The following is a 16,649-nucleotide window of genomic DNA, read 5'->3' on the forward strand; positions in this document are numbered from 1 at the left end:
AACATGGCCACTCTGCCACAATTCCATTCCATAAACCAGACCACACTTATGAGTCTCCAGGCAATAATCAACTCTGTCCTTTGGGATTTTCCTTTAGGAACTCAAGTATTCTTTTAAAGAATAAAAGGTGGAGGAAATCAGGCCCCTCCACTGTCTACTCAGGTCCCTGCTTGCTGATGGGGACCAACATCGACTTTCTCCTTCCTACTTGCAGGCCCTTCTGAAGCCCTTGCAATGTCCCCAGCAGTGCCCTGAGTAGCCAGATTAAAGGCCAGGGGATATTGGTGGCTTTCATGGGGACAGCTTGGCAATTAATTGTCTCCATTTTGTGCTCTATCCAACAACTTATATTGTTCATTTGATTCTCCTAGTGAATATCTGATGGTTTGTTATTTCAATCTCAGGCAGTAACCTCACACTAAATATAGGTGCTATTGTATTAGTGAGGAGGCAACAGATGCTGTAAAGATTTGCCCCAATCTGACCCAGGAGAATTCTGTGTTAGACTCTTTTTGACAAATGTATAATTAGGTTGTAATCAATGCCTTTTTTATTCATCAATGATGTTAAAGTTGAATTACAGAGCTTTAAAAAATGAAATGTGAGACCTTTAATAGTCTTTTCTTTGTTCTATATTACAGAGCAAGAGCTGTAGATTTTCTGCAATGCAGGAGAAATGGAGTTTACCCATTAGGGTTGCTAAAGGTTTTGTAACAACAACAGCAAAAAAGGCACCACCTAAAAAGAGCATCAACACCAAATGTCCAATATAGGGATTCATTTACCATTTCTGCATCTAATATCAAAATGCCAGGGCACTCATTTAATATTCACTCAGCAAATATTTCTTAAACATCTACTATTAATATTTGCCAACACCCTAAAGATATTATATTGCACTTCTAAAACAAGGGGAGACACATTTGATAACCCTTTAATAAAGCATAGTCAAATTCATATTGAGCACATTAACATGGGAGATAAAATGAGTGGTAGAAGGGTCCTTGCCCTCTAGAAGCTTACTTAAGTGAAGGAATGTGCAAATCACGACAAGGGACACACCAGGTGTCTGAATATAGGTCTAGGGAGCTCAGAGAAAGAATCAATCAACATTGATTCAGCAGATTAAAGATGACTTTGTAGTGGAATTGGCATCTGAGGGCCTTCAAGATGAGCAGGAATACTACTGGTGGAAAGGGAGAAAAGGGAATTCCAGGCAGAGGAACCCACATAAGCAAAGGCCCAGAAACATGGAAGTTCAGGACAAAGGGCAGGGGCAGGGAGCAGTCCTGTGAAGCAGAGCCACAGTGAAAAAGGATGATGCTGGTGGGTGGTGTTAGTGGGAGGGGGCATGGAGGTTGGCTGGGACCATACTGTGAAAAGCAAGGAGGTTGTGTACAGGCATCTTGGGGTGATATCTTCTAGAATGGTAATTCTTAAAGCAATGAGGAAGATGACTGGGAGGGGTAAGGAAATGGGTATATATATGTGTGTGTGTGTAGCGGAGGTGGGTGGGCATTATGTTTCCTTTTTTCCAAGTAATGTTGGAGTAATTTCACTAATTGAAAATAGGTAATTGAAATTTTTACAAGAATTAATTTCTCATACTGCGTAAGTAGAATTTATTCTGAAGTATCAGGTACATGATCATTTTTTTTTTAAAAAAGAGAGAAACAAACTTTATTATTTTCTTTCTGTTATTAATGTAATGCATGTTAACTTCAAAGTAAGCATGTGACACACATTGGATAAAAAAAAGATGGTAAAAATGAATCACAATCACACCACAAGAAAGAAACATTTGTTTGTATGTGACTCTTTAAATTTGGCTTCAATTCTGCCACCTAGAACTAGGCATTGAATAAGACTGATGATGGATAGAGTAATTCAGACAACTGGGGCCAAGTTCATTTTAGGCAGAAGTGAGTATAACAACTTTGGCCTTACCCTGTGCAGTGAAACTTGCCAAGGAAGACACTTATTGTCATATTATGATAATTATAAATTATTTGTCATTATTTCAAAAAATGTGCTAAAATGTACTATAAAAATACAGTTGGAAATGGTTTTGTATTTTGCAATATATACTTATTTATCACTTATTTTCTGCTTTGAAGCAAAAATGAAAAAATACCAGTAGTAAAAATGAATCCCTTCAACCTTCAACTACTGTCAAGTGGAAAATCAAGTACTGAAGAATGGTAAGCTTTCCTTCATTGGTTCAACAACTTTTTAAGAAATATCACTTATATGTACAACACTGAAGATAAATTTATCAGTGAACAAAACATAGGTTTTGGTGTCTGCATGCTTGGAACTCACGATCTTACATAGCTTATCAAGATATTCTTTCTCCCTGCTCTCTGGAATAGAATTCTCACCCATTTTTCAAAGTCTGGTTGCATTTTCCCATTTCCATGAAGTACTCTTGCACTGTTCTGGCTCCTGCAGGTTTATTCCTTCTCTGACATTCCACAATTCTTAGAGATGGTGTCATTATCATACAATTTTGGTTATATGTCATCAGGAACTGATCTCAATTAAATGTACCTAAGTCTCTTTTCCTGAAGGAGATAAAAAATTCCTTAAAGTCAAAGACCTGGGGTAGGGGTAAAAGTGGAATTTTCTGAATATCTAGTAATATTGTGCAAGGCATCTAGAATATTCCTGATAAAAGTATTTGAATGTTGAGTGGAAAACATTTTTGCAGAGAGCCTGATTCTTGACCATGTCACAAGAGATGTCAATAAAATTTGTCTTAGCATGGATACCTTACAATACTGGTGCAAATTAAGGGGACTTGGTGAGAATTTCCTAATGGAATCTCGTGGTATACTCTTCTTTTCACTTGTTATTTTAAAGGCAAATTGATCATTACTTCTTAAATATGTCATATAATTTACATGTCCCTAAATGACTTAAACAACAATCCAATCAGTTTTCCATTTCAAACAATAGTTAAATTAAGCTATATTAAGCTAAATTAAGTTAAATTAAGGATAGTTAAATTCTTCTCCCTTTGCAAAGGGAGAATGATTGCTTGATGTTGCATTACCACATTTCCAGCTGATTTAAAACCATGACAAATTAGAATGCAGTTAGGCTATTAAAATAGGGAAGTCATTCCGTGAGTCTGATTTGTACTTTGGCATTTTGAAATACTAAGCTTATTGTTGTTATTTGCAGGTATCTTTAGAAGCACTTTAAAAATAAGTTTATTTGATTTATAAGACATGCTTTGAACAGGCATCTTGATAAAGTACAGCATAGTATCCAAAGTGAATATATTGCTTAAAGGAAACAAAGCTGTAAGGAAGCTTAAGATGAAGATTTATGCTGATAGAACTAGGACATGCTTGTCCTTTATTGTAACTTTTAAAGCTTGTAATCATTCTGTTCAAGGTTATTTGAATGACTGTCTTCACTATCAAGAGCTTCTAATTGGTGTAACAATGGTTCTGACCATCTTATCAGTCTCCAGAATTGTTTGAGATGAAAGTTTTCAGAAATGGGAAAACAGTCAGCGATATTTATGCCTTGCATCAGATTATGGTGTAGGGCATAGAGTTTGACCCAAAGATAACAGCTATCAATAAAATGGAAGAATCCCATGAACAAGTTCTTACTCTATATGAAGTAGAAATTGTTCATCAAATTGTGTTAACCCAGATCTTTTTCATTTTCTGTTTTACAGTGGGTACTTTGGAGCTGTTTATTCCTATTAGAAGACATATCTACTAATTTTTAAGAAGTAGAAAGACTTGTCAAAACTGTCTGGGAAGAACATGTTTCCTTGGTGCTGTCATTGTCCATCTTTGACAAACACAAATCCCCTCTTCCCAGATGGCTCTCTGGACATATCTGGGCTAGGCCAATAGAAGAAAGCAATTAATACTTTTTTTTTTGGTATAACTTAATTGCAAATTCTAATTCTAAAGTCAGGCAAAGTGAAAGTGACATACCAAAACACATAATGGCAGAATGTTTTCTTTATTCTCTCGTAAAACATGTGGTTGGCCACCATTAATGGTAAAACCTAAGATGTCACAGGAAAGACACAAACCTCAATCTTCCAAACATCAACAGACCAACTGATGCTAAGGAAGAATCATTTGAAAAGGCCAAAGAAGCTCTTTATGTATGTGGATGCACAAAGGCTCTTCCTTGAAGGTCCCTTGTACTTTCATATTCATCTGTTAAATTCTCCTCTCTGCTAGCACGTAGACCAAAAACAATTAGCTACATTTCTTGAAGACAGAACCATATTCCTCGTTTTTTTTGTAAAGTCTAGTCCACAGTGATATACATAACTACATTTCTTTAACAAAAGAGCAATTTATATATATAAATTTGCTAAGAACTCAATTCCACAGTAGGTAACATCCCAGTTGTCTCACTAATCCTCATTCTGATCAGAGAAACAGATGTTGAAACCAATCAAAAAGCAGGTTTGGCTAATCTAATTTAGAATAGCTCATCAAATCTCAATTGGCTAATTCAACTTATGACATCTCACCAAGTCTCAGGGTTTACAGTGATGTATTCCAAACAAGGGATAGTGTGGCAGAAGAGGCAAACATAAAATCAACTAAACTAAACTAAACTAAACTAAACTAAAATAAAAATTCCACATCAAGGACATCCAAAAACCATGTTAGTGTTAATAAGAGTAAGTCAATGCCATAAGGAGAGACTACGGTCTACTGATCATGGTCTATTTCTGTAGATGAGATCTTTCCCCCTTGTTTCCTAAATCTTAACTGCTTTTATAGTATCCATTGCTGACCAAAGGTGTATAGCAGACAAGAATATAAATGAAATAAAGCTGATGCTACTTGTTATTTGTTTAAATTCATATTTTCAAACAGGTCTTTCTAACTTATTGGATGTTTTCCTTGGAATTAAGGGTAACAAAGTCTCATGTTCTTTGGACATAAACCACAAATTTTTTACCATAGATTGTTTTAAAAAATCTTGTTGGTGGTGACTGGTTAATACCGGTGATCAGAAATGCAGGCACCCATTCACACAGAAACACATCAGAACATTGTAAGTTTGAGTTCTCACTGACCTTCAGGTTGGTATTGTGCTATAATCGTCACCGTCTGTCCAGCCCCCTTTAGTGCTGCAGCAGCCTGTTCATGGGATGCTCCACGAAGGTCAATGCCATTCACCTGGAAGAGAAGAAGCCGGAGAATTTTGGTATTTCATAACACATATTATTCTGATAGACAGAGGGAAAAAGTTTCCCAAAACTGAGAGGCTAAGATTATGTTACCTGCCTCAAAACCCTTCATGTCCTACCCAGGCATTTGAGTGTTAACCTATCAAATTTCATGCTCTTGATAACTTTAGTTAGCAGAAACATGAAATTTCACCTCGGACGTTTGTGCCATGGTTTGAATGGTTTGAAAGTTTTGTCTACCTATGTCCAGTAAGATTTTAGTGTGTGCATTTAATATGCTTCTATGAGTTTCCTAGATTTCTGGGTTAGACAGGGGCCTTCAAAATTAGAAGGAAAACAGGATAATAAAGAAAGACACATGTAATGTATGTAGACAAGTATGTGCTGACAGAATAATATATTCATATGAGATCCTGGGGAGACTGTATGGAATGGGGCTGGCTGCCTGCCAAATCCCTCTCTTTGGTCATATGCCTGGTCCTGTCATCCTGAGCTTGGTTAGACAGCCCTAAGCCTTGTTACCAAAATAAATTCGACTGCCTCATTTCTTATGTACAATTCCAGAATGAATTGTGACAAAATGAAATAGAGAATGCCAGGAGTTTATGCTGCTCTTGCTAACTCTTATTTTGGGGCCCTTGCCAAAAGAGAAACAGAACATCTAAAAAATAAGCACAAAACACTTCCGAGAGGGAAAAATCACTCTGAAGTCAAATTTAATGAGATGCAAAAGCTAAAATCTTTCTCAAATCAATTCAGTCTAAGCCAACACAATGTAATTACTAAGTGCTTTCCAATAACAGGGCTCTGTGTGTGCTCAGGAGAGGGATGGTGGATGGGGAACAAAGGTGAACAAGACAAGCCTCTAAGAAGCTTTTCAGTTTCAACTGAACACACAGAGTCCAGTTTTCCAAACTACACAGCTGATATCTGAATTGTTTCCTTTTACTTCCAGGGAAGATGGCTATGGAACATGAAAAAGAATAAAAGAACTGATCAGCTTATCTACACATAAAATATAGAATCTTATTTCACTTCTCATCAGTCTTCTTTGACAACGATATTGAGTGGTGGATGGGGGTTGCCACTGAGTTTTCCCTCAGTCAGGCCTGGAACATCCGTAATCTTTAATTCCACAAGCTGGTCCTCTCATAATAACTTTGTTAAAGTCTCCTTATTCACTTTTACTAATTTCATGGCTTTCTATTCTGGCGAAAGCATTGATTGGCTTTCTATGTTTACCAAGAGCTTTGCTTACACGGTAACACTGGGAAGTCCACTGAGTGAACCTGGGTCTGGCTGGGCCACTCCTTACTAGCTGAGTGACGGTCATATCACCTCTCTGAGCCTCAATTCTCTCCAGCCTCAGGGAGAAGGGACTGTTAGGCTCTTTGAGTCTAAAACTTCTTTGAACTATAAAATCCCAGATTTAATCCTTATTAAATGACGGTCATTTCAGAGACTGTCTAGGTGTCGATGAGTCAGAAGTATGACTCAGAGAGCCACAAGAGACAGGAAAAGTAATTTGATCTAGGCTCCTGCCTACAGGAAGCTGAATGCACAAACGTCATGGGCCGAATGACCTCTTCTTTTGTCAAACAAATAGACTTAACTTTTTTTTTTTTTTTTAAATTTATTTAATTAATTTATTTATGGCTGTGTTGGGTCTTTGTTTCTGTGCGAGGGCTTTCTCTAGTTGTGGCAAGCGGGGGCCACTCTTCATTGCGGTGCGCGGGCCTCTCACTATTCTGGCCCCTCCTGTTGCGGAGCACAGGCTCCAGACGCGCAGGCTCAGTAATTGTGGCTCACGGGCCCAGTTGCTCCGCGGCACGTGGGATCCTCCCAGACCAGGGCTCGAACCCGCGTCCCCTGCATTGGCAGGCAGATTCTCAACCACTACGCCACCAGGGAAGCCCAGACTTAACTTTTTATTAAAAAATAATGTGATCATGGTAATGAATTCTTATGTTTCAGAAAGGTGTAAAAAGAAAAGTAAAAAGTCCCCTCACCATCTTCACTCCCAGAAGTAACTACCATTAGCAGTTTCTAGTGTATGCTTTTTAGAAATCTGCTATATGCAGGTGCAAGCAGGTCGCTTTATCGCGATTTGTTTCTTTCTATTTTATATTTTAATATATTATTGACTTTTTCTTTAAACAGATAAGATCATATCATATATACAGTTGTATAACTTGTTTTTGTTTAGCTTTTCATTTAACAATCTATTGTGGTCATCATCCAATTCAGCTCATATCATTCAAACGTTTAACAGGAGCCTAGTATCCCCTGGTATGGATGTACCAGTATTTTTTCTGTAGGATCCCTTCTGATGAGGTTGAGGCTGTGTCTAGCTTCTTACTATTAAAAAAACTTATGGGGATTTCCCTGGTGGTGCAGTGGTTAAGAATCCACCTGCCGGGCTTCCCTGGTGGCGCAGTGGTTGGGAGTCCACCTGCCGATGCGGGGGACGCGGGTTCGTGCCCCGGTCTGGGAGGATCCCACATGCCGCGGAGCGGTTGGGCCCGTGAGCCATGGCCGTTGGGCCTGCGCGTCCGGAGCCTGTGCTCCGCAGCGGGAGAGGCCGCAACGGTGAGAGGCCCGCATACAGCAAAAAAAAAAAAAAAAAAAAAAAAAAAGAATCCACCTGCCAATGCAGGGGACACGGGTTCGAGCCTTGGTCCAGGAAGATCCCACATACCACGGAGCTACTAAGCCCATGTGCCACAACTACTGAGGCTGCATGCTGCAACTACTGAAGCTCGTGCGCCTAGAGCCTGTGCTCTGCAACAAGAGAAGCCACCACGATGAGAAGTCCGTGCACCCCAACAAAGAGTAATCCCCACTCGCCACAGCACGAGAAAGCCCGTGCACAGCAACAGAGACCCAATGCAGCCAAAAATAAATAAATAAATAAATAAATTTATTAAAAATAAAATTCTTATGAAGGTGTTTCTGAAGGATAAATTCCCTGGAAATACACTTCTTAAGTTAAAAAGTATATGCATTATGTTTCTTTTAGTTTGCTATTGTACATTTAAAAAATATTTATTTCCTGAACAAACAGAAACTAATAATGAAGAGAACAAAAACAGGCCATAATCTCATTGCCCAGATAATGTATTGATATAAAAAATATAATTAATATACAGTCACCCCTTTATATCAGCAGGTTCTGCATTGACAAATTCAGCCAACCTCAGACTGAAAATATTCGAAAAAATTTCCAGGAAGTTCCAAAAAGCACAATTTGAATTTGCTACATACCTGGCAACTATTTACATAGCATTTACATTGTATTAAGTATTATAAGTAATCTAGAGCTGATTTAAAGTATATGGAAGGATATGAATAGATTATATACAAATACTACACCATTTTATATAAGGGACATGAGTATCTGTGGATTTTGATATCTGTGGTGTGTGTGTGTGGGGGGGGGTTGTCCCTGGGGACAACTGAGGGACAACTGAATGTACATAATGCACATATGTGAAAATTAAAGCCATACAAAAAGGTATAAAAATAAAAGGCTTCCCCTACCTCTAATTATTCTCTCCAAAGGTAACCATGTTAATGGCTTCTTGTATATACTACCAATTATTTCTGTTATGAATATAAGCAGGTTTATAAAATTATAAATAATTTTAAAAATTTACACAAAAAGATAATATTTTAAATATTGCTTTATACTTTGATTTTCTTCCATTTACTAACACATCTTAGAGAGCATTCTTTTTTATTGAAGTATAGTTGATTTACAATATTATATTAGTTTCAGTGTAATGCACAGAGATTCAATATTTTCATAGATTATACTCCATTTAAAGTTATTACAAAATAATGGCTATATTTGCCTGTGCTGTACAAAATATCGTTGCTGCTTATCTATTTTATACATAGTAGTTTCTTTCTCTTAATCCCAAGAGCATCTTCATTCACATATTCTTATACATTATCTTATTCTTATTCTTTTTTTTTTTTTTTTTTTTTTTGCGGTACGCGGGCCTCTCACTGTCGTGGCCTCTCCCGTTGTGGAGCACAGGCTCCGGACGCGCAGGCTCAGCGGCCATGGCTCACGGGCCCAGCCGCTCCGCCGCATGTGGGTTCTTCCCGGACCGGGGCAGGAACCCGTGTCCCCTGCATCGGCAGGCGGACTCTCAACCACTGCGCCACCAGGGAAGCCCTCTTATTCTTTTTAATAGCCATGGAGGGTTCTATTAGTCAATGTAAAGCTATTTTACCAGGGCACAGTTGATAGGTGCTTAGCTTATTTTAGTATTTTGCTATTACAAACAATTTTATAATAAATATCATCTAACAGTAAGTTGTTGGATAAAGGGTATGAGTGTTAAATTTTGGTAGCTATTGCCAAGTTGCTTCCAAAAATGTAGCATTAATTTATACTCCCAGAAATAATATGATTGGCTACTTCCTCACACTCTTGTAAAAATTGCTCATACCCTAACATTTGACCTTGGCCGTTCTGATAGGTAGACAATTATATTTTTAAATTTTGCATTTCTTCAATTATGAGGTTAAACAGCTTTTTACATGTTTGTTGGATATTTAAATTTGTTTTTATATAAAATGCCTGTTCACTTATTTTGCCTTTTTTTTTTTGGTTTGGGTAGTTTGCTCTTTTAAAAACTTATCTGCATATTAAGAATATTGGTTCTTCATCTCAGATAACTATTGCAAATATTCTTACTAGTTTGGTATTTGTATTTTTTATTATTGTATTTTAAGTATTTAAACTTTTCCCTTGTATGTTATTTCTTGCCATACAGAAGTTTAAAATGTTTTATATAGTCACATTTTTTTTTCCTTTTTAGCTTTTGAGTTTTGTATTATATATTCCCTTCTCTGATACATACTAAACAAATTACCCATGTTTTCTTCTAGTACAACCCTGGTTTAATTTTTAGCCATTTAATCTTTGTTGTACTGGAATATATTTTGGTGTTTGATGTGAGAACCAGGTGAACACACCCTTTCTTGGACCTTTCGTTTATAGAGTCAGACTTCTACGTCTTTCAATATTTTAACCATCCTCTGAATTTTTCTCAGTTAGTGCACTAAGGGGCCATGAAAAAGTGGGAAGGAACAAAAGATTTGGAGTCAGAGAGAACTAGATTTGAACCCTGAGTCCACCAGTTATACCTAAGTAACGTGGGAAAGTCATTTAACTTCTTCAAACCTCAGCTTCCTTACCTGTAAAATGGGTATAATATCTACCTGCCTATCAGGGCTGTTGCATGAAATAGATGAGACAATAACTGTAAAGCCCTTAACATGGAGCCTGGCGCAAACAGGCATTCAGGAAATGATATCTATTATGCTGTGAGTATTTCTTCAAAGAGCTGTGATTATAATTGATGAAATAAAATCTAATGGAAATTAACGAATACTGAATATAATGTATGGGTTACTTCATGGTTTTCTTTTCTTCCTTCTTTTTTTTTTAAATTTCTTTTTTAGGAACAATTTCAGCACTGGAAGAGTTGTTCATCCAGTGCTTACACCTTAGAGATGGTTTCCATAGGGGAATGGACCTGCCCAAAGTAATATCAGAGTTAGCACAGGGTTAGCACCAGCCCAGAGTTTCTTTTGCCCAGCCCAGGCTTCTTTCCACTGCAGCAGATGTGCCTATTATGTGTGTTTGTTTTCCACTGGGCCAGTATTAATCAAATCTTGCTCATTTTGGACCCAATTCTACATGGGTCTCCACATTTGATGCTGCTGTTATCCTGAACAATACTACATTGTCCGTGGTCCTGTTGATTTTCCTCCAGGTTTTAGCAAACATGCTTTCCTCCAGTCTTTCAAACTTTTCAAGCTCACTTTGATTCTTATTTCTATCTCTGAGGTTTGAGGTTTTTTTTTTTTTTCCTGCGGTACGCAGGCCTCTCACTGTTGTGGCCTCTCCTGTTGCGGAGCACAGGCTCCGGACGCGCAGGCTCAGCGGCCATGGCTCACGGGCCTAGCCGCTCTGCGGCATGTGGGATCTTCCCGCACCGGGGCACGAACCCGTGTCCCCTGCATCGGCAGGCGGACTCTCAACCACTGCGCCACCAGGGAAGCCCTTGAGGTTTGAGTTTTTATCAGTAATCTTTGCTCAAATAACATTTCAGAGGCATTCAAAAACAGTTTACATTATTAATATGACATTTTAAAATACCAAGTATGACACAGCCTCACATATTTATTATTTCTATTTTTCTACTTCAGCTTTAATTTTCTCTTCTTAAAGCATGGACTGGGAGATTGGACGCCATTCGTTACTGTTGAGATTAACAATGATAATCATTGATAACAGCATGAGGCATGCTCATATATATAGGGGATTTTTATACATTATCTTGTTTAATTCTCAGGAGGCTGGGATTATTTTTCTGACTTTTACAAATAAGAAAACAGAGCTCAGGACTTCCCTGGTGGTGCAGGGAATCCGCCTGCCAATGCAGGGGACACGGGTTCTATCCCTGGCCTGGGAAGATTCCACGTGCCACGGAGCAATTAAGCCTGTGCGCCACAACTAGTGAGCCTGCGCTCTGCAGCCTGCGAGCCACAACTACTGAGCCCACGAGCCACAACTACTGAAGTTCGCCGACCTAGAGCCCGTGCTCCACAACAAGAGAAGCCACCGCAATGAGAAGCCCGTGCACTTCAATGAAGAGTAGCCCCCGCTTGCCGCAACTGGAGAGAGCCCGCGTGCAGCAACAAAGACCCAACGCAGCCAAAAATAAAAATAAATAATAAAAAGAAAGGTATCATTATAAAAAAAAAAAGAAAGAAAACAGAGCTCAGAGAGAATCACTAACTTGTTCAAAGTTAAGTAGTTGGAAGACGTTAAGGATTTGAAACAGTCTAACTAAAACGCTTGAGCTCTTAACTACCAATTCCCACTGTTCTCCCTTTAATAACCTATACAGTTCTGAGGAGAAACTTGACTTTCAAGCTCCCTGAGACTGCAGCACACAATTGTGTGCGGCTGGTCCACTCTACCACAGCCCAAACAACCTGGTTTAGACATTATGGCCCAGCCTATGGTGATCAGATGGTATAGGGCTGAAGCGAAAGGCTTTGAGTAGGCTAGAAAATTCCATCTATTGTTATCTCCTTATATATACAACTGTCATTAGATCATAGAAAAAATTAAATTCTATTTGTTATAACATCCTTTTCACAACCATGTTGCTGATAGATAGAAATTCAGCACTTCTAGTTGATTCAAGCAGTTGTAGGGTTTTTTCAGATGCTAATGTGAAGGTGAATGGTGGACCATGTCCAGAGTCAACACTTTTTCTTTTTGTTTTTAAAAGATGAGAACTATTTGCTATTTCAGCCACTAGGGCCCCTGGCCTGGGGCTCCAGGGAGTCCCTGAATAAATGATTCAATGTTCTGCAGAAATATTTGACTATTTCTTAGTATTATAGAAAGGATGATATCAGAATCAGAATTTTGGAAATGGAGAGAGCCTTTGTGACCCTCTTCAACTCCTGATGTATGATGTATACCTTTAAGCTAATTCAACCACATTGTTCTCCCACCATGTTGACCTTTTTCATTTCTCTGATTCAGGCATTTCTGCATCTCTGCACATGCTATTTTCCCTACTTAGAACATAATTTTTCATCTCTTCCTCACCTGGAAAACTTCTCCTAGTCCTCAAAGATTCAGTCTGTAGAGCTTTTGATTTCTCCATCAAATCTGAATAGAGCCTTGCTGGGTATTCTTGGTTGTAGGCTTTTCCCTTTCATCACTTTAAATATATCATGCCACTCCCTTCTGACCTGCAGAGTTTGCTGAAAAATCAGCTGATAACCTTATGGGGATTCCCTTGTATGTTATTTGTTGCTTTTCCCTTGTTGCTTTTAGTATTCTTTTATCTTTAATATTTGTCATTTTGATTACAGTGTGTCTTGGTGTGTTCGTCTTTGGATTAATCCTGTACGGGACATTCTGTGCTTCCTGGACTTGGGTGACTGTTTCCTTTCCCAGGTTAGGGAGGTTTTCAGCTGTTACCTCTTCAGATATTTTCTCAGGCACTTTCTCTGTTTCTTCTCCTTTTGGGACCCCTATAATGTGAAAATATTAGTGTACTTAATGTTGTCCCAGAGGTCTCTTCAACTGTCTTCATTTCTTTTCATTCCTTTTTCTTTCTTTTTTTTTTCTGTTCAGTGGCCATGATTTCGACTACTCTGTCTTCCGGCTCACTGATCCATTCTTCTGAATCATTTAGTCTCCTATTGATTCCTTCTAGTATATTTTTCATTTCAGTTATTGTATTCTTCATCTCTCTTTGGTTGTTCTCTGTATTTTCTAACTCTGTTAAAAACTAACTTCTTGCTCTGTGCATCCATTTTCCTCCCGAGTTCTTTGATCATCTTGATTGCCTATCTCCACTTCACTTAGTTCTTCTGGGGTTTTATCTTGTCCTTTCGTCTGGAATATTCCTCTGTTGCCTCATTTTATCTAAGTTGCTGTTGGTATTTTTATGTCTGCGGTAGGTTGGAGAAGTGGCCCTCTGTAGGAGGCACACTATGCATCCTAGCAGTGCACTCCCCTCTTGTCATCCAAGCTATATGCCCTAGCCCTAAGAAGGCTGCATGGGTCCTTCTGTTGCAGCAGGCTATGTGGGTGGTCTGGTAGGCCTGGTTGGCTGCCAGGACCTGCCTTGTATGGATGCTGCTGGCTGCTGTTTAGTGGGGCCTGGTCACAAGGTTGCTGGTTGAAGAAACCTGGGGGCCTTGGGGCTAGTGCTGCCTCACTGGTGGTGGAGTCAGGGTCCTGAAGACTCTGGGGCTGTTGCCCACCCACTAGTGAAGCCAGATCCTGGGGTTAGTGCTGGACTGCTGGCAGGCAGAGCTGGTTCCTGAGGAGTCTGGCTGCAGGGCCCAGGGATCCCCAAACTCGTTTAAGATCATTGGTTGAGGGGGCTTGGTTCCTGACACAGTTGGGTATGGGGTCCAGGTGTCTGGAAGGTTGTGTAGGCCTGCTAGTGGGCAGAGCCAGGGCCCAGCTGGACCCAATGTAGGATCTGGCCTGCATTGTGAGGTGGAGGTTTTCCTGCTTCTGGTGTCTGCCCCCTGGTGGGTCTAGAGGCTTGTGCAGGCTTCCTGGCAGGAGGGGCCGGTGCCTGTCCACTGGTGGTTGGAACTGGGTCTTGACTCTCTGGTGGGCTGGGCTGTGTCTAGAGGCATGTCCAGAGGCAACTGTGGACTCTTTGAGTCTTTACAGCAGCCTGTCTGCTGATGGGTGGGGCTGTCTCCCCGCTCTGATAAGCTGTTTGACCTGAGGCGTCCCAGCACCGCCACCAGCAGGCTGTTGGGCGGGGCCAGATCTTGGGCTAACGAGGTAGTGGGAGGGTCCCACCTGGCGCCGCCAGCACGGCTGACGCTGCGGGAGAATGCGCTCTCAAATATGGCTGCGCGGGGCCCCGGCAGTCGTCACTCCGATTCTCCGGGACACTCTCGAACACCAGCAGGTAGGTCAGACCCAAGTTCCTATCAGATGACTGCTTTTGCCCTTGTTCCTGGCGCGTGGGAGATTTTGTGTGCGCCCTTTGAGAGTGAAGTCTCTATTTCCCCCAGTCTTGTGGGGCTCCTGCAATTAAGCCCCGCTGGTCTTCAAAGCCAAATGCTCTGGGAGCTCACCTTCCTGGTGCCAGACCCTTGGGCTGGGGAGCCTGACGAGGGGCTCAGAACTCTCACTCCTGTGGAAGAACAACTGCAATATAATTATTCTCCAGCTTTTGGGTTGCCTACCCCGGCGGTTAGGGGATTTGATTATATCACCAGTGTCCGTCGTACACCCCCCACACACACACACCGCTCCTACCCGTCTCGTTGTGGTTTCTTCATATCTGTAGCTGTAGAAGGTCTTTTCTGGTAGGTTTCAGTCTTTTTCACTGATGGTTGTTCTGCAGACAGCTGTGACTTTGGTGTGCTCATGAAAGGAGGTGAGCTTGGGGGCTTTTCTACTCCATCCCCTTGGCCACTCTCCTCTGGAGATTGCGGCTGAATGGACTTGTGGAATGTGCTTACTTGTGAGCTCCTAAAGATAGGAGCTTGTTTTATTGGAGCTTGAGTCTCTAGCATAGTGCCTGGTAGATTGTAGGTGTGTAATAACTGAAGAGGGGCGTGACCGAATGAGTGAATAATCTCACTACATTATCCCAGGCAAATGGTCATCCAAGCTGATTTGACACTGGCTTCACCTGATGAAGAACTCACTGTCTTTCAGGAAAATCCCCTCCCTTGGGGTCAGCTCTGGTGATCAAAAAACAAGTTCTTTGTGTAGAATCTAAATAATCTTCTGGTACTTTCCACCTCCTGCTTCTAGTTCTGCCCTCTGAGGGCTGACAGAATATTTTTTCTTTTCTAGGACTGCTTCTTTTCTATGGTCCTCTATCTAACATTTGAAGATGGTTTTCCCTTTTCTAGGTTAAATGACCTCATTCCCTTCCCTTTCTCTCCCTATCATTCTCACCAAGTGACCATTTGTTTCTACTTGCATACCTCCAGTGACAGGGAACTCTCTCTTTTTCTAGTCTGTCTGTTTCATTTTGGGATGGATCTTATAAGTGTTATTTCTAGCATCTTCTTATTATTTAATGCCTCATCAGAGACTCAGCTGAGTGCATGTGAAGTCAGTTAGGGCAAAATGGAAGCTCTCTTACACAGTTATTCTTTAATGCGCACCTGGTGTAGTATCTAGAGCTAAATACAGTGCTGACAAAAAAAAATCCATTTCTTTAAAATATCCATTTTTGTCATTTCCTTTTCCAACTTAAGGGAAGGAGTGAACTAGAGTGACACATAGCCATTGTCAAGCAGTTTATCATTCAGTGGAGGACAGTGACAGGTAAACACACGATTTAGCACCTAGTGGTTAAGTGCTATGACAGGATAAGGTCAGAGTGCCCTGAGACCCAAAGGAAGGGCCCCTACTAGGTATGAGGAGGTATCAGAAGGTTTTCTGGAGGAAGTGACATCAGAAATGACATCTGAATGAGTCATCCAGGTAAGGATAGGTGCGGGGTGTCCATGCAGGGCTGTGGAAAGAGGGGTGGGCAGAGGAGTAGCAAGAGTATTCCAGGCAGAGAGGGAGGCAGATATGAAGGTCTGGAGGTGAGAGGGGGTCTGGCACACGTGAAGAAAAGAAAGTAGTTGTTACTAAAGGGCAGAGAGGGGAGAAAGGAGAGTGGGAAAGAGATGAGAGGTGAGGCAGGAGAAATGAAGGTGATGATGATGATAATGATGAAGATGATGGCAGTGGCGATAACTCACATGTACCTATTTACTCTGTGGCAGGCACTGTTCTAAGCATTTCCTACATATCAATCATATCAATTTCCTTAACCCTCACAACAGCTCTATGAGGTAAGAACACATACATGCCCATTTTATAGAGAACACTGGGGCAAAGGCAGATTCACTACTTGTCCAAGGTTCCACTGCT

At 40.5% G+C, this 16,649-nt stretch overlaps 1 protein-coding gene across 5 annotated transcripts in view; it reads right to left on the minus strand.

The window, feature by feature from the left end:
* The window catches only part of DLG2 (discs large MAGUK scaffold protein 2), a 1,231,136-nt gene that overhangs the window by 305,341 nt on the left and 909,146 nt on the right, over positions 1-16,649 (minus strand). For 4 of the 5 annotated variants that reach the window (XM_081239496.1, XM_081239495.1, XM_081239497.1 and 1 more), the window contains one exon: positions 5,072-5,174. In XM_081239496.1, the coding sequence (XP_081095622.1) occupies positions 5,072-5,174 (103 nt within the window). Of the gene's footprint in view, positions 1-5,071; positions 5,175-16,649 lie in introns of those variants that run through there. The other variant, XR_014016293.1, reaches the window with a different exon arrangement.

Source organism: Mesoplodon bidens, assembly GCF_964165515.1.
Source record: "Mesoplodon bidens genome assembly, chromosome: 7".
In the NCBI taxonomy this organism is placed as follows: Eukaryota; Metazoa; Chordata; class Mammalia; order Artiodactyla; family Ziphiidae; genus Mesoplodon; species Mesoplodon bidens.